Genomic DNA, 24,217 nt, shown 5'->3' with positions numbered 1-24,217 from the left:
CCTGTAATCTCAGTTACTCATGAGGCTGAGACGAGAGAATTGCTTGAACCTGCAAGACAGAGGTTGCAGTGAGCTGAGATTGCACCATTGCACACCAGCCTGGGCAACACAGTGAGACTCTGTCTCAAAAATAATAATAATAATAGCAACACATTTATCACCTCATGTAGTTACCTTTTGTGTGTGTGTGTGTGTGTGGTAAGACACATTTGTCCCTTAATTCTATGATAGCACTATTGCAGGATGGTAATTCCTGACAAGTAGTTACGTGTGGCCATGATCATTTTCCACAGTTGCTTTACACAAAACTGACTCTGTGGTGCTGGCAACTGCAGATAATTAATCCCCATGGTCAGAAACTACTAATAGTATTTAATGTCATTGTCTTATGAGATCTTCTGAATGTCAAAAAATTGAAGCCAAAGTAGAAGATGCCTGTAAAAGGTGGAGTGCAAAGGGGAGAGAAAAACAGGCATTTCTCTTCTACTACCACCAACTTTAAAACAAAATTTATGATACTCTAAGATAAGCTCTTACCCATTATTATGATGGAAAATAAGTGATAAACATCAGGGAAGCAGGTAATGAGGAACTAATGTTTGGAATGTGTATTTTGATAAAGCATCCTTAATTGGAAATTTTTTGAAGATTGGTAGAAAGAAGAGTAAAAAACTAAAAAATCTTTTCTGCTTAAGATTTGTTTTTAACTTATGTACTAAAATATTCCCAAATTATAAGCCTATTAATGAGGTAATTCCATGCTGAAATTCTAGTCACACAAACTTGGTCTCGTGGTTTATTATGTCACAAAAAAATATTTGTAGGATGATAGGATTACTCAGAGTTGTGGGTACATTTGCCCTTCACTTTTTGTTGAGACATCACTTTGTGACTACCAGAAAGTTACATGAGTCAGACAATGTTTTTGTTCTTTCAATATCATTATTTACAGTGTAGATAAACATAATGCTCAGAAAATAGGTCTTGGGTCACAGAAAACAGACAATTGAGAGTTAATTCTGCATGCAATCTCCATTCTGCTAAAATTATTAAACTGGCTTATAGAAGAGTATTCTGAATACTACCTACACAGATACTTATTATTACTATGATCATTATTAACTTACTAAGCCCTGACTTTGTGCTTATCCTTTGAGAAAATGTTAAGAACCAGTACAGTCAAAGGCACAGAGATGGGAGAGTTCTTCATCCTCTCAATCATTAAGCTCTGTGAGGTGTATTGGGAGAATGAACGGGAGTTGGGCTGGACCTAGAGTGCCAGGTTCTGGGATCCGAGAGTAGGTAGTGGGACATCAAAACTTTAGAAAAGGAGGAGCACCATGGCCAGATTTATATGTTAAGACCACCTTTGCTTGTCTCAAAGTATAAATACAAACGTGAACACTTAAATCCTTACAAAAATTTTAACATACAGAATAGCAAAAAGCTTCCTTTTAACAAATACAAGGGTAAGAAATCCTCCAAAGTTCTGACTGCTGTTGGAAATCATTCCTTTTCTTTTTCTTTCTTTTTTTTTTTTTTGAGATGGAGTTTCACTCTTGTTGCCCAGGCCGGAGTGCAATGGCACAGTTTTGGCTCACTGTAACCTCCGCCTCCCGGGTTTAAGGGATTCTCCTGCCTCAGCCTCCTGAGTAGCTGAGATTACAGGCATGCACCATCATGCCCAGCTAATTTTTTGTATTTAGTAGAGACAGGGTTTCACCATGTTGGTCTGGCTGGTCTCAAACTCCTGACCTCAGGTGATCCACCCACCTTGGCCTCCCAAAGTAGCTGGGATTACAGGCATGCGCCACTGTGCCTGGGCCCTCTTTTTTAAATCAAAAGCAGTGTAAGTGAAGCTTAGAGCTAACCAACAGAAGGAAATCAATTTTAAAGCACAGTGTAAATTTGAGCTCAAGTGGAGAAAAACAGGATAAAGGTGGACACAGATTATATGATGCCTGACTAGCTAAGTTACACAAGATAAGAGAAACTACTTTCAAAGGCCATCATGATACCAACCCTCTTCTGCATTACAGACCCTTTATGTCTCAAAAATTTGGGCTTGTGCATATACAGTTCCCAAACTGATGGCTTTACTTTTTGTGAGCAGTAGGCTCTTTTCCAAACCAGAAACCTTACCCATAAATAAATCTTACCTAGAGATGTTGTCAGGTGAGCAAGCAGAGATGCTGGTCTCCATGCTATCAGAGCTATCGAGGCTCAGAGTATCAAAGGCCTGGTCCTTGTAGCTGTGATCTGGATAATGGAAACTATTCAAGTAGACATTTGATTCAGATGCTGTGCGGTTGTAAAATTCAGATTTCTGCCTGTGTCCTTCACTCATCTGTTGGTGATTATAACCTAAGGAAGGAGCCATAAATATGTTAGTTTGCCTCATTTTTCAGTCTTTGAATCTTAAACATCTACAGACACAAGCCAGCAACCAGAAACATCTGCCTATGAAGCTTGGGCCTTGGTCTAATTTGTTTTGAAGCCAAGAAGATCAAAGAAAGAGCACCATGCTCAGTGCAAGCAACAGTTTAAATGAAGTGGTCTGCTGAGTCTCTTACCCCTCAGCAGGATCACTTGACACTTTCCTATGGCATTCCTACATCTCAGCACAACCAGCAACACACAAACACAAAAGAAACCAAACAGAAACACAATCAAAGGCCCTGAATCCTCTAGAAATAGCTGTGTTCAAGTGAAAATAAGATGCCTCCTAGTGACAAGCAAAACCAGGGTTTTAGGGCAGGCACTTCTTCAATGGTATTCAACTTAAGGAACACTCAGTCTGGTCATAAAAAAGCAGGTGGAATCTTTCAAGTGTAGGATTTCAGAAACTCATAGCTCATATCATCACTGACACTTTTAATCTTGTTAAGATCCAAACTACACATTTTTCCCATTTTCTCTGTCTCTCTTTTTCAGTTGTTCTTGTCTGTCAATTACTTATTTAATTCAGAGTCAACATTCCTTCCAATGATTGTGCTCCTCGTAATTACCCTAGCTCTCTTCTTTTCCCACCATAACAATCAGCCTTCCACAAGCTGTTGATAACAACCATTTGAAAATGTAGGCATCAGTAGGACGAAAAGCACCATAAATGAGAGGTCTTTTCTTTATTTTTTATTTTTATTTTTTGAGACGGAGTCATGCTCTGTCACCAGGCTGGAGTGCAGTGGCACAATCTCAGCTCACTGCAACCTCCACCTCCTGGGTTCAAGCAATTCTCCTGCCTCAGCCTCCCAAGTAGCTGGGACTACAGGAGTGCACCACCATACTCAGCTAACTTTTGTATTTTTAGTAGAGATGGGGTTTCACCATGTTGGCCAGGATTATCCTGATCTCTTGACCTTGTGATCTGCCTGCCTCGGCCTCCCAAAGTGCTGGGATTACAGGCGTGAGCCACCGTGCCCGGCCAAGAGGTCTTTTCTTTACCCTGGTGCTCGGTCACCTGGCACTTTAGGTTACTGGCTTTACCTTGTGTTACTGCTGTGGCTTGCTCTCTGATCGCTGATTTAGGGCATTACAAGTCAAATTTTCTTCTTTTCAATTCTCTATTTATCATAGACTCAGAAGCAGGCATCATATTGATTAACAAATTCCTCCATTCATTAAAAAACTTTTCTCTAGCCAGTACTAGAGTTTGTAATCTCTTTCTCCCTGATAAGAGAATGTCTACTCGAATAGTTTCCATTACCCAGGGAGTTATTACCAGAGCTATTCAGAGTTCACAACTGGACCATTTGAATTTCCTCTTTTTTGTGTGCTCTACCTACCTTTCAATGAAAGTTTTAGTAATAATGAAATGGTCAATAGTAGGCAAGAGGATGAAAGAAGAGAAGTAATTCTCAATGGCTTTCTCAGCTATTGATTAAACATTTCCATTTAAAAATAGAAGCCACATCCATGATGCCTTAATAAAGCATTGTATGTCAAAATTTCTGTAAAATGGTTTTAGTTTCATGCAGAGTATTCACACCATTAGTATTTGGAGTGGTTTTAGATATTTAAGTGAAAATAGGTTATTTCAGATTCAGACATTTCTGGGAAAATAAATTACTTTAATATAATCTGCCATTATAAATTATAAATACATATGTATTTTTTAAAGCCATATAGCATTTAGCTAAGGGAAGATGCAAAACATAAAAGCACACCACAAGACTGAATAGAATGTCATGAATTATAATGATCAATCCACACAGCATTGAATGAAGCTGGTATAGTCACATGCGTGAAGCTGCGCCTTTTTTTAAGGAAGGCGAAATAATTCATTACTCAAATATTTACCTTTGATACTTGAACTTTTGGAATTACTAATTGCTCCTTTTAAGTTGTTTCCAATTATTTATTATGCAAATGACAAAAAAACAACAGAAATTATTTGAAAAGCTCACACACGTATATTTTCTTATGATTTCAAAAAAAGGCTTGTGGCATAGAAAAGTTTCACATTGGCACCAACTACATGGAAGATATTTCCTTGTAGTATGAAAAACAAATCCCTAAATGACAGCCATGTAATTTAAAACATACAAGAATTATCTCTCTGGCAATGAGTGACATTGCCACAACCTCTTCCTCTCCCTGAGTTTTCACACTGAGGAAAAACCAACCCATATGAAGCAATTACCACCGTCTTGGAAAAGCAGGAAAGAAGGTGAGCATATTTCTTAAGGGAACTGTATGTCTTGCTCCTCAGATCTTCCAGGGTTGTGTTTTTTGTTGTTGCTGTTTTTCGGCTACTTTTCCAAAAGTAACACAGAATAACAAAATAGAACTTACGGGTGAAGGATATAGTAAACTAAAATGACTCAGATGTTTCAGGTGAATGTAGAAGGGCCAGCTACATTACAATTTGTACTGTGCTAAGGGTTGTGAATATTAATTCCCCAGACCAACTCACAAGTTGTTGAGGTTTGACTCTACGACTGAATCTCCCAGTCATTCTGGTGGTAGGATAAGCATTTTACATTTTCACGGCAACTTAAACGAAAAAGCATGAGGCCAATAATAAGCATCTTTTTCCCAACCCATGATTTTTATTTCCCATGAATCCAAAGTGAGTGGAAAAGTTCACCTCATGGAGCTACTCATTTCTGCCTACTGGCAACACTTTACTGACCTCAGTGAACCCCACTGTCACCTGGCCTAGCTTCCTCCCTGCTGAACAAATCCCCCCAAAACAGGTAACCCCTGCAATTATCAGTACGGGCATGGGCCCCTCTCCTGTGATCCTGCAATTGAACCAGTGTGATTCCAAAGAGCTCATTTTGGGATTCAGGCTCTGGCCTGGCCATCCAAAGGCATAGATATTTTAAACAGAGGAAACGTCATAGAAGATCAGGGGACGGGGTTGGGTAACCTGGTAGGAGGCCCAAGAGAGATGCTGGTGCAGTGAAGGAACACTAGAATGGCAGTAAACTGGCCTAGGCCTCCACTCTCATGGAAGCTTTATCAGGAAAGGGGATGCAGATGTCCTGTGCACCACAGTTTACCTCCATTTATTTGGCATGTGGATGTCATAAGATAAACAGTCACTGAATTAATTTATCTTTTCATCTGTATATTCCATATAAATAGTCAAATAAGGAAGTGGAATGCATCTACTTTTTGAGGGGGAGCAAAGAAACAAGATTGGGAAAAATGAGACTTTCCCAACCTCTGAGACTATTTGGTTTCTGTTTTTTAATTATGTAGCAAGAATAACATTAATCAGTGGGAAAGCAACTAAAACAGTAAAAAGGGCCTTGAAAATGCTCTAAATCCTTCCTATCCAGAGAGAAATAGCTGTTTGAAGGGGTAGTTTATAAGGTGTATAAAGCAAGACCTAATTGAGGCTTGTTTCTAATCATAGCCACACAAGGAACCCAAACCAGTTCAGCTCTTCACTGCCTGGGAGAGCCAAGGGACCAAATGTGCAAGGCCCATTTATTATTATTATTTTTAATGCCAGTCTCTATTAATTCTGGCTAAATGGACCTGAAAAGTCTCTTGTGAGTTAACGATCACACAATGTGTAGAGTCCTGCCAATACATTCCCAATATGTGGTATATACTTTTACATGGCTATCTGGGCTGTAATATAGAAAGTAAGATGACTAAAAGTATAACCTGGGGTTAAGAGGATAAAATTAACCAGTATTTCTAACAATTCAGCCTGTCATAGCTCACCTGCTGAGGAATTCATTCTTCCTAATGACAGTCCACAGCCAGAAGAAGAGGGCACAGGACAAGTCAGGAATGAAGAAGGAGAATGATTGTAGAAAGGGAAAAAGATACAAGATCAAAAAGGATGACAAGGGGGCAGGAAAAACATACAACACTTCCAACATGCACTCAATGATGGTGTTAGTTACAATAGCAAATTAACAAGGTATGATGTTCACAGTTTCAGATTAAATCCAAGTTTACAGAGAAAAACTCAAGAAACCTTAAAAAAATTGATACATGCATAGTCAAAAAAGACTGTTACAAGACAAAGAAATCTTTCACACATATTCATCAACCAGAAAATAGGAAGAATAAAAACAGATTATATCTGTCAAACAATTCTTTTTCCAAACAGACAATATAGCAAATAGTTTTTAAGAGCTCAAGTTTGTAAAATGCCATTCAATTATTTGAAGCACAGTTCATCAAGTGTTATAACACATCGTCTAACATCCTACATCTCTACCACCTAGCCACAGGAAATAACCATCTTACTTATTCAAGCCAATCATTTAAACTATACTTCACTCTCCACTAAGTCTTTCTTAGAAAACAGGCTCCAACGAAATGAATAAGTAGGAGCTTCCTAAATCCTTTCATCCTTTGACTGTAGCCTGACTTATTTATACCTGTCCTTTTTAAAGGAGAATCATGGTTTACACTTAGCTCATATACATCACAATACCCTCTATTCTCTTTATACAGATCCTGAATCTTACAAAACAATGCTTCCACAGCACTTATGTTTCCTGCAGGGTCTGACCTTGCGATTAAAAGCCAAAACAAAGAGGGTCATGCAGCTGCCAGTGAATGAACAGCAGCTGCACCCAGCATTGTGTTTCTTGCAAATGTGCAACAATTTTTCTCTATTGTGTAAAAGAAATAATCATTAGACTAAAAATCCACCACTGCACAGTGTTAAATCTGATCATTTCTTAAACATGACTTGACAATGACCTTTCAATATTTGCTGGAAACAAAAACACCACACAATGAGGTTGTCATACCTTTCTTGGACTTTCCTGTATTTAACAAAAACAAAAGGACAAAGATTTCATTCATTCTAAAGCTGACAAAGGAATAGTTCACAAGTTGTTCAAAAGCCAATAACCATTCCAACTTCAGAAGCTGAGTTTCTCAGCTCTCTGTTTTAAACTCTCCTCTCAAAGTTCTTTGCACGACTCACGCTGTCAGTTCTATTAACAGTGCTGATTGAGTAAGGCTTATACTTACACCATCATCCTTGATGTATCCATTACGAATAGCAGCAAAAAAAGGTGTATTTAAGTTAATTGTGTAAGTTTAAAAGATGATTAAGTCTACTAAATGTGAGTTAGTGAAAATATGCCAGGTATAATTTTTTTCAAATCCATAGAATTTTACTTGTATTTGCTATTTTAATAAAGTTAACAAGTGCTAGTCAAACAATTCTAAATGAAATTATGATCCATCCCTCCTAGGTTTTTTGTGAACCACCAGTTTGGGCTGTGTAGAAAATCCTGCCAATTTTACAGTCTGCTGGGGCTCTAAGAACTATAGACCCTGACTTCTCCTCCTCTGGGTAGGGGAGCCAAAGGCAGCAGGCTGTCTTTTCAGAACACATCTCCTTGGACCAACACGCATATAATGGTTCTTTATTTCCTCAAAAGCTGCCCCATCAGAATTACATGAAACTCTTCAAGAGGAAGAGCACTTCACAGTTACAGCAGAGAAAGACTGAAGTTGCAGTCTTCTGAGCTGCATAAAGGACGTATCAATAAAGAACAAGAGCACAAAAGATAAATCAAAGACAGATTTGATTTTGCGACGGGAACATCAGTAATGTGGCCTAAGGGAATTAGCTCAGTTTTCCTCTATGAAACTGGCATGGGATTCCCATTACTTCAGGGGAAAACAGATTAGAATAACTGAGATCAAACCTTCCCTCGGTTTCACCATATTCTCAGAAAATCCTCTTAAATGGTAATGTTAATGGCTCTTGAGTTTTGCAAATCTATTTATTTACTCTAAAGTTCTAGTTTTTCTTACTCTTTGAGAAAATACTTTTATTTATTAATTTATTTTTTGAGACAGGGTCTTGCTCTGTTGCCTAGGCTATAGTGTAGTGGCATGATGTCGGCTCACTACAGCCTTGACTCCCAGGCTCAAGCGATCCTCCTACCTCAGCCTCCTGAGTGGTGGGGACCACAGGTGCATGCCACCATGCCTGGCTAATTTTTAAATTACTTGTAGAGATGGGATCTCACTATGTTGCCCAGGCTGGTCTCAAATTCTTAAGCAATCTTCCCTCCTCAGCCTCCTAAGGTGCTGAGAGTACAGGCATGAGCCACCAAACCTGCCAAGAAAATGCTTTTAACATGGAGTATAGTAATTTGTGATCCCACTCTCTTTCCCAAATGCTTGCTCTTTCAATTAAACACCTGAAGTACATGAAAATGCTTAATGGTCTTTGTTGGTGTTGTGGCCAATCTAAGCTTTGATGTCTTCCGACGGTGGGAAAAATATATTTAAAAAGAAGTCTAATACATGCCTGTAATCCCAGCACTTTGGGAGGCCAAGGTGGGAGACCACTGGAGCCCAGGAGGTCGAGACCATCCTGGGAAACATGACAAAAACCCATCTCTGCCAAAAAATACAAAAATCAGCCAGGTGTGGTAGCACACACCTATAGTTCCAGCTTACTTGAGAGGCTGAGGTGGGAGGATCACTTGAACCCAGGAGGCAGAGTTTGCAGTGAGCTATAATCACACACCACTGCATTCCAGCCTGGACAACAGAGTGAGACCTTGTCTCAAATATTTATATGTAAATATTACAGAAAAATGTTTCAACAGCAAATAGACTTGACCCACAACTTAACAGTGATAAATGAGAGCCAAAATAGACTCATTTGTTTATTATTTATAAATATCAAAAGAATATGTTTAGCTTATTAAGAAATTATGGCAAAGAAAATAAAATAGTTCAATCAGTTTATTTGATTCAAATATTACCACTGCAAATGTCTCTTACACATTATAAACCTATTATGAATACTATACCCTCTAATTTTTAAATCGCCTTTAGTAATGATTTGAAAACCTCGTTCCAGTGATATATATATATATCATATATACATACACAATACACATTATGTGCACATATATATAAATTTATGTATGTATATGTAGCATATATGTATTATATGTATGTGCGTGTGTGTGTGTGTGTGTGTGTATATGTATATTTTCCCCTGATGGAAAACCAGTGTTATCTCTCAGTACCATTGGCAGAGGCCAAAGAGCTAGAATCGAATTCCAGCCTGCTTAGAGGGGAGGATTTGAATCCCATCACTGCATGAATGTATTTGAAGGCCAAATGCCTGCCATCCCCAAAGCATTTCCATTTATATCCTGGGCATACCGCCATTATTTCATTTACCACGTTTTATTGAAATCATCTGTTCTGTGTCTTTCTTCCTCAATAGACTATAAACATTTCAAAGGCAAGCTTCCTATCATTCATTTGCATTCTTGGCACCTAGCATCGTGCCTGCTCTAAAGTTAGGGCAATGTAACTTGTTGACTTAAACTATTGTGTTAACACAAGAAATCTAATCCTCTCAACAGGAAGCTTAGCCCTGGAACTACATTACAGTAATTTCTTCTAGCCCCATGAAGACTATCTGAGAATCCCATTATAAATGTAATGTATTACTACAAAAAAAAAATGCTGAGTCAAAGTCTACCTGAAACATAACAACTATGAACTATAAAAGCTCAAATCTACATTAAAAGGCCTATAAGAATTCTGTTCTGGGCCACTAATGCTATATTTGCCGTGTCAGCTCAATGATTCTTTAGCACAAGGTTCATTCGACATAGTGGCTCAGACACAACCCAGGTGAGTGATCTTGGTTAAGTGCCCTGGTAATCTCCTTGGATCTCACTGGTCTCTCTTTTCTTTCTATTAATCGAATGGGAAGGTTAGTAATTCTCTAGGGGTCTTTCTGGTTTCAGAGTTCTATCAAATCTATAAAGTACAATGGGAATGTTTAAAATATACCAGCTATATGTATAAATAGGAAAAATTATATATCCCTCCCGAAAGAGAACACATTAAGAGTAAAATTAGGCCTTTGGTTGATCCCTCCTCTAATCATCCCTACCCCTGTTCTCACTTCCTCCCCCTGAAGAATTCTAATGCTTAACAAAAGGCCATGACATTTGGTTTAAAAGGTACGTACCTCTGAGCATCCTCCGAGATTCTGAGTCTTTGGCCATGGCTGCCAGTGAGGGAGGGAGCACACTTCCACAGCTGTTACTCTGTCCTAGGGGCAGGTGGGCCTGCGGGAAGCAGGAGGGAGTACTTCAGGCAAGCTGCAGGCTGAATGGACCTTTAGGAAATGGCCACATCCCTGTTTCCAAAGCTCCTATCTAAGTGTACAGGGCAGAGAAGGTAAGTCTTTGCATTTCATTTGTTGATGCTAAGTGGTAAAGGCCAGTTACTGGCCCTCCCGAGAAGTTCCAGGGTAGTCGCAATATCAAAGCACTTCCTCCAACAGCAGCAATTCCAAAAGTGAAGACAGCTGGGGAAGACACTGTCCAAAATCACCTGAAAGAATGACTGAAAGTTCTTCATGCATAAGGAGCAGAGGGCAGATGCAGGGCCAAGAATGCATGCGCACCATGCAAAAGAACAGGGAAGAGCTACTCTTGTTACAAATGCACCCATTTTTATTTATCCCGTTATGCGGTGGGCTGAAACTGAAGAAATCTATGAACACCCTAATGGTTTTAGCATTTTTTAAAAATAGCAAAATCCTTCATGTAGATAAAATATACTTGAAACACAAATTTATAAAACAGATTAAAACAAAGTTACTCTGATTAAGGGCAGGGGAAGGGCTCAAAAGTCTGTCTCATTCAGAACCTCCTTCACACCTGCCTCTTCTCTTGCCACAATGATCCCCTCAGGCATGTCGGCAGAACCTGAGGGAGAGCTTGGGTGGGCGTCAGGTCGCATAGGTTCACATTCCACTCCACTACATACCAGCTGAGGGCTCCTTGGTTAGTCACTTAGCCTTATACACCTCAGTTTATCCATACATACAACCGGAATAATAATCAGTAGTCTACTACCCAGTGCTGCTGGATTTTCAAATGAAGCAATCCACATAAAAGGCTCAACCCAGCGTCAGCTACATGAAAATGTCTGAATAAATATTTGTTGCTGTTATTCCTGGAACACAGAGGCTATATCCTATCTTATCTCCAGATGTGGGATGCAGCCACGGAAGTCCATCATGTAAGTGAATGCCACTCATCGCCTGGGTTGTGCTGGTAGAAAATACCCTGAAGCATGTTCTTTGGCCCCAGAGCATACAGTTTCAGATGTCCTCTGAACAGGTAGAAAATGAGATTTAGTCCTGATGTCTGCCTAACAAGTAAATGTAATGATTTATTATTTAGCACTTTTCTTTAAAGGCCTTTACACATCAGTGAATATAATGACAAGAAGACTCATGGAATGGGAAGCCCGTGGTTTCTCCCAGGTCCTACCTTTGGGGTGATGCTTCTCCCCATAGTAGCACTGCTGAAATGTGGGGAGATGGAAGATGTGGTTTTCTTTCGAGGCAAAGTATCACTCAGATAGAGGCCTTCTTTATGCTGTTTTTTCCTTTCTTCCAGACTTCTAAAGTGCTTTAAATGCAAATGCAAAGCAAAATAGCAAAACTTGACTAACTGTAATAGGTGACTGAAGAAATGAAGAATTATGCATTTACAAAAAAAACTGGAATTTTAACAGAATTTTTCTTAAAGTTATTCAACATATACTGTGTTCACTGATAGATTTGAGCTAGTATTTGATTAGATACTAAACACTGCAGGAATTTATGCTGAACCTAGAAATCTTTAAAAAATTCCACCTTTCACTTCTGTAGTGCCTGCGGCCTTGGGGCCTCAGGACAACTTACAAATTATTATGATGGTCGCCATGTGGATGGCAGAACAGCCAGTGGACAAAGCACGTAAGCACTTTCTCCCCTTCCGGGCAGTTCTGTGTGATGACACAGATACCAGTGAGAAGAGGACAAGAAAGGGGGAAAAGGAGAAAAAGAGAAAAAGCTAGTAAACAGGGAAGATGTTTGAAAGTTGTAATAATATTTCAGTCACATAAACACACTCCAAATCCACATAAAGTTTCCCTAAAAGGCATCATTCTAGGTTACTTTTTAAAAAGATCTTGGCCAAGGAGCCCCTACAGTAATCTCTCATATTTAAAAATCCTCTAATGGACTATTTAATTTTTTTCAGATTTCTGAAGAAAGATTTTTGTCCACTTGAAACTTACTCAAATTTTTCTTGGCCTCACCCTAGGAATGTCTTTAATAGTAAAATGATTTCTTGTTTAAGTGATAGGTGCACCAAAATCTCAGAAATCACCACTAGAGAACTTATCCATGTAACCAAACCCTACCTGTTCCCCCCAAAACTATGAAAATAAAAAAAGAAAGAAAAAACACAAAAATGAGCTCAAAAAAATTTTTGCTGAAATATATTTGAAACATATAGATAAGAATAGAGGATAATTTAAAAGATATTCATATACCCACCACTTAGCTTCACAAAATCTTAACATTGCTTTATTTTTTTAAAGAAATAAAACATAAATATATATAGTAAAGTGATTTCTTAATTAAAGATTTTTTAGGTCTGATCATTTTAAAGTCATTTTAAAAGCTCATGCTTTTGAAATGCACAAGAATTAATGCAAATTTTAATTACCAAATTTATAAACAGTCTTCAAATATGCCAATCATAAAAATCTGCATTTTAACTTTATAATTAACTGTTTATACTAGCTAATCAATTTATTAAGAGCTATGTGCCAGGTATGATGGTTTATATATGTTATCTCATTAAATTATTATAATAATCCTGTGAGGTAGGTACTATTACTATCTCTATATTACAGATGAGAAATCTAGGGTGCAGAGAGGTGAAATAAACTTAGCCAAAGTCATGTAGCTGGAAAGCGGCAGAGCTAGAATTCATGGCCAGGTAGTCCATACTAAGATGATAATAATACTTTGCAGTTTGGCTGATTAATGCTCCTTTTAGATAGTAAAATGACATCAGAACACTTCAATCTAGCTCCCACTATGATCAAATATTATAAATTCTGAAATTCATAACTTTCCAACATTCCATAATGATAGCTTAATAAAATAGAAAAGAAACCCCAATGAAAACACAGTCTAACTGAAATTTGGCAGAAAACAGCAGGTTTGTAAACTGTGATTGTTTTGCTACTAGAGATTTCTTGAATGAAGCTGTTTAAGAAATAAACCTAACATCAAAATTGAAGGCATTTAGGTCTTCCATTCTCCTTGTTTCTTCCTTGAATACATAACTTATTTCATCCACCTTTCACCAATATCCTTTCATATCAGCCCAGGTGGCAGTAACCTTAAGGCAGTGAGAGATATAGTCCTTTAACAAATGGTAATTGATGGTAAAGGTAACTTCAAGAAACATAAGGGCTAAGCATGACCAACCAGAGCTTGCCTACATCAGCGCAATGACCCCTTGGGATCTTTTGGCACCAAATTCCTGTAGGTATTTGATTATAATCAAAAGGAAGTCTCAAAACAGATTTTTTTTTTGAATACCCAAGCATCAATATACTCTGAATGTTCTAAAATGAAGGCAACATTTAGAATAAAAAATTATTTATTTAAAAATCTGGTGAATAAAAACTGGATTTATGGACCAAATGCACTATTTGTGGTGTGACCTTGGACAAGCTACTTAACCTCACTGAGCCTCAGTTCCCAAAACTTTAATATGGAGATAATTTTTACTTCATGGGATCATTAGAAGGATGTAAAGAGATACACAAATTTATAAAACAGATTAAAACAAAGGTACTCTGATTAAGGGAGTAAAATGTTTAACAAATTCTGACACAGTAACAAGGGAATGATGTCTATTATGGTTTCAACTATGTATAATAAAAATATTTTGTGTTGATAACATAACTCTTTATACTATGGATTTTATAGAAATGCTTGCTAGTATTTTAAGAACTATCTGAGATAAGTTGCAATATTTTGGTTGACTGGTAACTGAAGGATGAGGGTATAAAAAGTGCTCAAACATATAAAAGCCAGTAGGGGACGCTCAAGGTATCAAAACCTTACAACAATTCTAACACTCTTAGAACACACTAAATGTTCTTAAGAGGAAAAAAAAAATCAGAGAAGTATGCAACTTGCCTTTTTAAAAATGCCTTTGGGAAAGTAGAAGAAAAGATTCCACATAAGTAATTTCGTTGTCAAAATAACATTCCCAAACTCTAAATTCCAGTTCCTAATTACCTGTTGCTTCTGCTGCTGCTGCTGCTGCCTTCTGTGTTTCTTAGCTGGTAAAGGAGGAGGTGTGTCATTTAAAGGTAAAGGATCAACAGATGTAGCCATGAATTCAGGCCATGGGGCTGATGTATGTTGAGTGATAGGATGAGGAGAAAGAGTGGAAGGAAACACAAATCCAGAATAGACAGGTGATCTTTGCTTTATAGGAGAAAGAAAAGGTATATATGTGTCCACATGAAATGAAAGAATAAGACATAGAAATGAAATTGATAGTTTGTTCTGTTTTGTTATATTTTAATTAAGAAGTTACAATTGATGAGCAATATCTTTCAATTTAGCCTCTTATTAAAATCCCACACTGTAAGCGACTTGGATCATTGAAGGTATTTTAATTTATTATTATTGACCCCTCCCCTAGAAGGCTTTTAAAAGGCCTAATATTTAAAAGCATCCATGTTACAAAACAAAATTGAAAACAAAGTCAAACTGAAAAGGCAACTCAAATCAACAATTTTAGAAAGGCTTTTTAATTTATAAGAAAACTAAGTTGAGTTAGAGTGCTAAGACATAGAAAATATTTCTTTGACTTACTTCTCCTAGTACTCCACTCTGTAGCATAAGTTTCATGGTTTCTAGAATTTTTTATTGGCAGAGCATTACCCCCAAATTCGTACACTTTATAAACTCAGCCTTACCCTACCCCTCTGGCCAAACAGATACACATTTGTCATGCACGTTCTCGTGGACCTCATTTTCAGTTGGCCGTGGGTTAATTTCTGACATGAAGAAAAGCAGTGAATGAATGAAACGTCATGCCTACACACCTCTTTACTCTGTGGCTGGCTCGCCAGCACAGCTGTGGCAGGCTCAGTGGCAACAGCATCAGCATCAGCAGGAAACTGAGTGGAAGGGGATAGATTCGTGGAATTGCCACATGGCTCATTAATCTCATTTACACTGATATAGCCCTAAAAGGAGGAATTCAGAAGTTAAACACAAAGAAAGCAAAAGCTGAGGCATGCGAGAGTATTAATGTTCCCAGTACAATGAAGTTAGCTTAGAGCGGCACAGCCAGATATCTGTGGTATTATCAAATGTTTCATTAAAGGAATAATCAGCAATTAAAATGGATTTACATTGCTTAATCTTGAAAATCGGCATTCTAAGTATTAAACATAATTTTTCTGATGAAATCAAGATAACTGTAGTATAAATAACCCAAAATCTTCTATTTTAAAATATCCAGAAGTATCAGCATTCATTCTGTTGATGGATTAAGGTTGTCAACAACATATACATTTAAAGTAATAGCACACCAAGATGTAATAGTACACCAAGATGTAAAATTGACAATGCAATCACTCATTCCCTAATTAAAGAGCCTTTCTGACAAATCTTCATTCTTAGATTTTCACCGTTTCTGTTTCCTGATGAATTAAAGTGTGAGGAAAATGGGCTGAGGGCTACTGGGTTTTACACTAAGAAAACATTTTTAAAACAGTAATTATTTATAGCGGGTTCTAGCTTTTGGGCATCTCAACCAAATGAGAATAAAAATAACACTGTCCTTTCATGCAGGTGAGTCTTCCCTAACAAAACAAATGTGTGCATGCACAAACACACAGACACACACGCACACACACACACACACACGGAGTCCTAAGGTAGAGTTGCAACCAGAGTATGTTTCAATTCAAGGCAGCCTCCCTAACCCCCATCTCTACCCATAGGACAGAGAATTTCCAGTTACTTTTGAACTCAATAATTGAGTTCTGGCTTCAGCTTAGAGAAAATACCCACAGATCAAAATATCTGAGAAGCAGAACTCCCGAATCTGTGGAAAAGGCACTTGTCAATTTTCATGGAAAGTAATTATACAGACCAATCATGATTTTCACCACCCCAATAAAACAGTGTGAAAAAGCTATATAAAATAACACCTCTCTTTTAAAGCTGAAATTGAGTTAAATTTGACATAAAGATTCTTCAATGACTCCATCAATCCTTTTACAAATTTTAGGCTGAAAAATAAAAAACCTTGATTTTTGGTAAAAACCTTGAAAGGGTTGATAACAAAGTGGAGAATGCTAGAGTTGATTGTTTATAAATTGGATGTGTCAGAGACTTGCACTTCAGAAGGCAGGATAGATATCACGTAAAGTTTTATAATGTTAAACTGAAGAAAAGAAGTAGTCAACTAGGTCAAGTTCATTCAATATGTAATACTGAATCAGAAAGAAAATGAACAATTTTGAGTTTTTCTTTTGCTCAGTTAATAGTCGACTGTTTTGAAGCCAAGTTTTAATTATTTATATGAGTCATAAACCATACAATTTAATTAATTGCTTCAAAAATGTAAACTGCTTTAAAACCTGGGAGGTCTTTAAAAGAGGCTATAAATCAATCACCCCTTTAAAAAAGAAAAAGGAGAGAGAATGAAAGAGAGAGCAGAAGAAAAAAAAGAAAAACATCTTGTGAGTCAAGTCTGCTTTGTACAGGAAAGTGAACACACAGCACAAGAATTGCCATGTGTTCTCATAGCAACTCATTGTTGTACTCAACAAGCAGAAGAGTTGCAGATACACAACAATAGTAAAACAAACTAAATGTGCTTTTGACATCAGAATGTCTGCAGGAAATAAAGAGCAACTCATTAACAGAAAAGGAAAGACTTCATTCTTCTATTAGGAGACGAAAAGACTTTAGAGCCCATCCAATTCATCTGGATGCCACAAGCTCTTCAAACTCTGTATGTCCAGAGTCAACTCCAAATCTTCCCTCTTAAACAATTCCTTCCGCAGTTTTCCCTATCTCACTAAAAGGTGCTTACCATCTACTTCATTATTCAAACTGGAATAATGGCATGATTCCAGACACCTTCCTTTATTTACTTCATCCCAACATCCAATCTATCAGCAAGAACTGTCAACTCTACCTCCAAAATACCTGCTAATCCAGCTAACTCCTTCTATCTCTCTGCCATCCTCCAATTCAAGCCACCAGCATCTCTAGCCTATGCTACTGCAGTAATCTCCAAAACAATTTCCCTGCATCTCCCTCTCTTACTTTTTATGATCCAGTAGTCACAGAGCAGCCCAGAGTGATCTTTAACAAATGGATAGCAAATGTCACCTCCCTGCTTAAAACCACTTAGAGGCCTCCCATCACACATGCAGTAGACCATATTTCTTTAACAGACTCACAAGACCTGCACTCTTACCCACCTTGCTAACATTGTCTTAGGCCATGACATTCCATTCACAACCACGCTTTGTTCATTGAACCTGACAGTTCCACGTTCCGAATAATGAAAAGAAACTATGAAACTGAATGATCTAATAAAGCTTTGGAAGAAATATTCACAAAATGCTTCTGAGGTACACATATAGTCACACTTAATATTGTGATGAGCATTTTGTTTCATATACTTACACACACAAAAATATTTTCTATGTAAGAGTCCTAACTCCACTGTCTAAAGGGTTTTTTTTGATTATGCAAACACGTAAGTAGAAGCAAGCTTTTCTTTTAGCTTTTTAGAAAAACAATAAATATAAGGAATATAAATATAGGCTGGGCCCAGTGGCTCACGCCTGTAATCCCAGCACTTTGGGAGGCCAAGGCAGGCAGATCACCTGAGATCAGGAGTTTGAGACCGGCCTGACCAATATGGTGAAACCCTGTCTCTACTAAAAATACAAAAATCAGCTGGGTGTGGTGGCGGGTACCTGTAGTCCCAGCTACTCAGGAGGCTGAGACAGGAGAATTGCTTGAACCCAGGAAGCGGAGGTTGCAGTGAGCTGAGATCATGCCACTGCACTCCAGCCTGGGCAACACAGTAAGACTCTGTCTCAATATATATATATATATATATATATATATATATATATAAACTATTTTTTCTCAGTTATAATTTTCCAAATTAGAGTTAAAATATTCTCCCAGTGTGGCAGTGTAGTTCCTTAAGATATCTGGTGGGCAAAGTGGTGATGGGGACTGGGGAAAGGTGGATATTGGAGATAAAGAGTATGTACAGTTTACTGTAAATAGGACTTTCCAGTTTAGAGGGGAAAATGGCAGAAACAACAGTTGCAGGGGTGGGGAAATAGGGAAAAGAAAGAAACCAGACCACCTTCTAAAATGTTTGCAGGCATTTTCATGTTCTGTAAGACTCAGGAGAAGGAGAAGCAAAATAAGAGACAGGAGGGAGAAAGGAGACTCAGGAAGGAAAAAGGAGAATTTAAGACTCATCTTGGTCTGGATCTTCAAGTTTTTGAAACGCCAGATTAACCCACAATGTCACCGCCCAGCAAAGTAGACACACACACACAAACACACACACATACACATACACACACACACACAATGTGCATCTGCATTAGACACAAGGATAATCTCTGAAATCCTCAAAGCATACATAATGAAAGGCAGGGAAACCATCCAAGCATTGAGTGCTTTCACAGGTCCTTTGAGTTAATATTTTTATTATTCAGCTAATCAAGTAAAGCTGAAATACATCTCCTGATTTCTAAGGCAACATAAAGCGACATGTAAAATCATAGCTTACCTCTTTTAAAGTATTGGGGTTAACGGGAAACCCTTTCCCCCCAGAGAGGCTGGAGTATTTCTTTTCCAAATTACAAAGATTCTCCTTTTCCTGAAGGAATACAAAACCTATTAAACTTAAAAGTCAACCTTCGATGCAACTGAGAAGCATGGTGACTTTGCATTAGAGACTAACATCAGATTCTCACATATTTCCCCCATTTCTATTTCCTCTCATCATACTCAGTCAAAATTTCAAATCTGTATACTAGAGGTCATCTTCTGCTAGCTGATATGCTGCATGAGTTGTTTCCAAACATACTTAGCTATATAACCTTTAATTCCTAATAAATTTTATAGAGTCATTTAAAAATGTGTTTAAAATAAAATTTTAAAAACATTATTTTCAGCCAGGTGTGATGGCTCACGCCTGTAATCCCAGCACTTTGGGAGGCTGAGGCGGGCAGATCATGAGGTCGAGATTGAGACCATCCTGGCTAACACGGTGAAACCCTGTCTGTACTAAAAATACAAAAAAATTAGCCAGGTGTGGTGGCAGGCACCTGTAGTCCCAGCTACTCGGGAGGCTGAGGCAGGAGAATGCCATGAGGCGGAGGTTGCAGTGAGCCGAGATCGCGCCACTGCACTGCAGCCTGGGAGACAGAGCAAGATTCTGTCTAAGAAAAAACAAAACAAACAAAAAAAAACTAACAAAAATTATTTTCTAATGTCTTTTTCTTTTAATCCTTCCAAATAACACATAATTGTTGATGATGTAATATCACATGATGTTGTTGATGACATAATATCTGATGATGTAATATCACAACCCAGTGATATATTTTCTTTTGGGAACTTTATGGTGTTAGCTTTTATATTTGTCTATGATTCATCTTGAATTAATTTGGTATTAAGCAACATTTATGGGTCACTTTTTTATTGTGGTATAATTTGTATATGTGTCCTTGCCATGGCTAGGGCTAAAATATTTTTAATTAAAAAAAAAAGTGCATTCAGTGAAATGCATAGATCTTAAGTATATAGATTTATGAGTTTTAACAAATGGAATAATATCCCAGACAAGATAAAGAGCATTTCTGTCACCCCAATCATTTCCTCATGCCCCTACCTGTCAACTTCCACCCTTATGAGCAAGCATTGTTCTGATTTCCATGGCCTTAACACTAGTTTTGCCTGTGTTATAAAGTGTTTGCCTACTTATAAAATGTAACCACTTTATATAAATGGAATCATACAATATGCATTCTTTTGTGTCAGCCCTCTTTCACTCCATGTTACAGGCATCAGTAGTTCACTGTTTTTTATTGTTGAGGAGTCCTGTATTATATAAATATACCTAACAATTTGCTTATCCATGCTCCTATTGATGGATATTTAGGTTTTCTAGTTTTGTTTTGTTTTGTTTACTATTATGGAAAAAACTACTTTAAACAGTCTTGAAGAAGTTTTATATGAAGACATGTTTTCATTTATATTGTGTAAATACCTAGAAGTGGAGTTGCTGGGTCATAGATGGATGTTAAAATAAACTTCTACAAAGTTCTGTGAAAGGACTGTATATTTTACACTCAAGTCAGCAATGTATGAAAGTTCTAGTTGCTTCATATTCTTGTCAGCATTTGAGATTTTCACTTCTTAACTTTAGTCAGTTTAGTTTATGAGGTGGAATTAAATTGCTGTTCTAATTCATATTGCCTTGATGACTAATGATGAGTATTTTCCCATGTAACTTTTCGGTTCTTCATATACGTTCTTTTGTAAAATCTTTATTCAAGACTTTTGCCTGTTTTTTAAAAAAATTTATTGAGGTATTGCTATTATTATTGATGTGTACAGGTTCTTAATATGTTGTGGATACAAGTCTTTTGTCATTTCTTTTAAAAATTTTTGCTTACTCAAGGCTATAAAAGTAAACTTTCACTCATATTTTGTTCTGGAAGCTTTATCATTTTAATTTTTATATTGAGGTCTCTGATATATCTTGAATGAATTTACATATATCATATGACGATATTGAGGTTTATTTTTTTTCCATGTTGACTCAGTTGATCCAGCATCATTTCTTTGAAAGACTTGTTTTGGTGCCTTTGTCAAAAATCAAAAGACAGTATATATGTATGGGTCCATTTTTGGACTTATAGTTCAGTTTCATTGATCTATTTAATATACGTGTATTTGTATGGCAGTACCACCCTGCCTTAAATGGCTCCAGAGTAAACCTTGAAATAAGAGTACAAATCCTCCAACTTTGTTCTCATTCAAAGTTGTTTTGGCTGTTCTAGGCTCTTTGCATTTTCATATGCAGTTGATTATTGGTGGTAACTATGTTACATAATGTTGCCACGAACACTGAAATTAGTGAATACTGAACCACTGCCCCTAAAAAAAATACAGGGTTGGGTTCCTGCAAGCCTCTAGTCACAGTATTTTCATCAACTGATCAGTACTGAACTTTGTTTTATGTGTGTTTCTGTTTGAAGACACTTACTTAATATTATATTATATACCATTATATATTAATATTAACATATTATACTATATATTATTATTTGTATATTAAGATATATATTGCTGATTCATTAACCTTGAACTGACAGTCAGCAACACTATAACAGCGTGAATGAAGTTCATCTAACACACGTATTTTCTCCATAAGGCCCTTCACAGCCTTCTTGCATTTAGAAGCACTTCACTGCACTTAGTCACTATGCTTGGGAGGCATTTTATGCAGCAAATCACCAACAAAAAACAAAAACGTAAAAACATGGCATTAAATAATCCACAAAAATAACACTTGTTTACAGTATGAGAGAGAAAACAAGAAGGCGGGATGCTCCCTTGTTCAACCTCAGCTGGGAATGTGCATATTGGCCAACTCAAAATTTTCACCACTCCGTGTATTTCTGTCAATGACTGCAAAAGTGCCACAAGTATCAATTTAGAGGTTACAAATACATTTTAGCAAGTAGACATAATCACAAACATAGAATCCCTGAATAATGAAGATCAACTGTAAATTTTAGCATCAACTTGTCAATTTCTAGAAAAAAGTCTGTTGGGATTTTGATTGGGATTAAAATGTATCTATAGATCAGTTTAGAAAAATAAAAATCTTAATACTTACAGACCACAATTTTTACAATCTAATTGTATCTTATATATTTTAATAGGAAAATATTATATCTGTGATTGTGCTTACCCATTTTATAAAATCTATCACTAGGAGTTTTTCTTTTTGGCTAAAATTTTAAATATTAAATACTACATATTACACTATCTAAGTTAACCTGTGACTTTGAATATTGTGTTCCAAAGGTAAAATAGTAGTGAGGATGCTAATGGAAACAGATTTCATCCCCAGAGCAAGAGATAGAGAGGGAAAATACAACTCCATTCAGAGACTTCGAGGTGGGAAAAAGAGGAAGATGGAAGTTGTCAGAAATATGTACGGGCTGCTGGGGCACCTCAAATGGGTTCATAATTCTACGTGAAGGATCTATTTCCTCTCTCTTCTCCTTTTGTTTTGTTTTGTTTTGTTTTGCTTTGTTTTTTTGAGACAGGGTCTCACTCTGTTGCCCAGGCTGGAGTACAGTGGCATGATCTTGGCTCACTGAAACCTCTGCCTCCCAGATTCAAGCGATTCTCCTGCCTCAGCCTTCTGAGTAGCTGGGATCAAGGTGTGTGCTACCATGCCCAGCTAATTTTTTGTATTTTTGGTAGATATAGGGTTTTTCCATGTTGGCCAGACGGGTCTTGAACTCCTGGCCTCAAGTGATCTGCCTGCTTCAACCTCCCAAAATGCTGGGATTGTAGGCAGGAGCCACAGTGTCAGGCCTTCCCCTTTCCTCTTAACCTAAAATAGCTAAGAAGGGAATGAATATTCATTTATTTTAGGTGGGACTATGGTATAGCTTCATCCTTTAATACTTCCTTCTGGATTTGGTCTTTCTCTGCATGCCATTCTTATGGTCCCAAGTGTCATATTGCTAATGTAGTGGCATAAATGCAGGGTTCAGATCTGAGACTAACCCCATTAACTTTAATGTTTCGTGTCTTATTGCTGAAATGATACCGGGGCCATGTCAGAGAGTTAGGCTACAGCTTGCTTTTCAATGTCTTTGGGCAAAGAACTCTCTTTACAGGTAGTCACTTTAGGTGTTGGACCAGAAGAGGACATAGTCTCTTTGGTGAGGATGATCTTGCCACCCCTCGACCATACCATATGGAGTTTCTACCTACCCAATTAATTCAAACTAAATGCAATGTGACATTTGCTAGAAAGACCCATGCACAAATAACTGGAGTTCAAAACACCAGATCAGCTGGGCCAAAATATTTGACAGTAGTAAAAAGGACATTTTTCCTTAAGTTCACCCTAAATTGGTGTTAGAATGCATTTTAACTATTTGATGAATGGTATGACTTTTTTAAAAAAGAGGAAAATAATCATTTAAAAATACAGACTTTCCATCGTTAAGATTTTCACAATGTGAAAAAAGCATGAAGAAAACATCCTTGCTTATTTTCTGAATGCTAGTTAATAGTTCAGAGTATCAGCTTATGAGTGTGGAGGATTAAATAAAAAAGTATATAAAAATCTTCCTTAAATTGTATAGACATTCACTATTAAAAGGTGTTTACTTTAAAGGGGGCAATTTCCCTGAATTTGGAACCTATGTTTTACTGTAGCCAGTGCTGAAAAGGAAATACTTACTCTTTGCAACATCATTATTAAATTATTCTTTTCTTTCACAAAATGATCTTGTTCTCTCTGAGCCTGCTGAACAATGTGATTGGCTTGCTTTTTCAATGCAGAAATTTTTTCCTGGTGGAAAAGAGATGATCATAGGAAGATGTACATTAGACACTCAAAGGTTTGCTAGTCTGTCCGAGAAAAGGGACATAAAAATTTTCACAACTGGAATAACAGTGACTACATTTTAGTTGCTGGTGGGCAGTGATTATTACCAAGAGACTGTGAGGCATTTCTTTGACCTGTCAGCCTCAATACTTTCTTTACTGAAGGCTAATATAGATCAACTGATTAAAAACCTATCTTGAAGAACCCAGAAG

At 37.3% G+C, this 24,217-nt stretch overlaps 1 protein-coding gene across 17 annotated transcripts in view; it reads right to left on the bottom strand.

Annotated features, from left to right (window-relative positions):
- PHLDB2 (pleckstrin homology like domain family B member 2) overlaps nucleotides 1-24,217 on the bottom strand; it is a 240,779-nt gene that overhangs the window by 11,807 nt on the left and 204,755 nt on the right. For 5 of the 17 annotated variants that reach the window (XM_055381575.2, XM_055381578.2, XM_055381577.2 and 2 more), the window contains 8 exons: nucleotides 23,859-23,969; nucleotides 19,146-19,235; nucleotides 15,403-15,546; nucleotides 14,585-14,776; nucleotides 11,763-11,903; nucleotides 10,448-10,547; nucleotides 6,184-6,204; nucleotides 2,160-2,364 (listed from right to left, as the gene is read on the bottom strand). In XM_055381575.2, coding sequence (XP_055237550.1) covers nucleotides 2,160-2,364; nucleotides 6,184-6,204; nucleotides 10,448-10,547; nucleotides 11,763-11,903; nucleotides 14,585-14,776; nucleotides 15,403-15,546; nucleotides 19,146-19,235; nucleotides 23,859-23,969 — 1,004 coding nt within the window. The remainder of the gene's footprint in view (nucleotides 1-2,159; nucleotides 2,365-6,183; nucleotides 6,205-10,447; nucleotides 10,548-11,762; nucleotides 11,904-14,584; nucleotides 14,777-15,402; nucleotides 15,547-19,145; nucleotides 19,236-23,858; nucleotides 23,970-24,217) is intronic. The other 12 variants (XM_055381579.2, XM_055381581.2, XM_055381584.2 and 9 more) reach the window with 6 other exon arrangements.

Source organism: Gorilla gorilla, chromosome 2, assembly GCF_029281585.2.
Source record: "Gorilla gorilla gorilla isolate KB3781 chromosome 2, NHGRI_mGorGor1-v2.1_pri, whole genome shotgun sequence".
NCBI lineage: Eukaryota > Metazoa > Chordata > Mammalia > Primates > Hominidae > Gorilla > Gorilla gorilla.
Note: the sequence above shows the minus strand (reverse complement) of the source record. Positions and strands in the feature narration are given on the sequence as shown.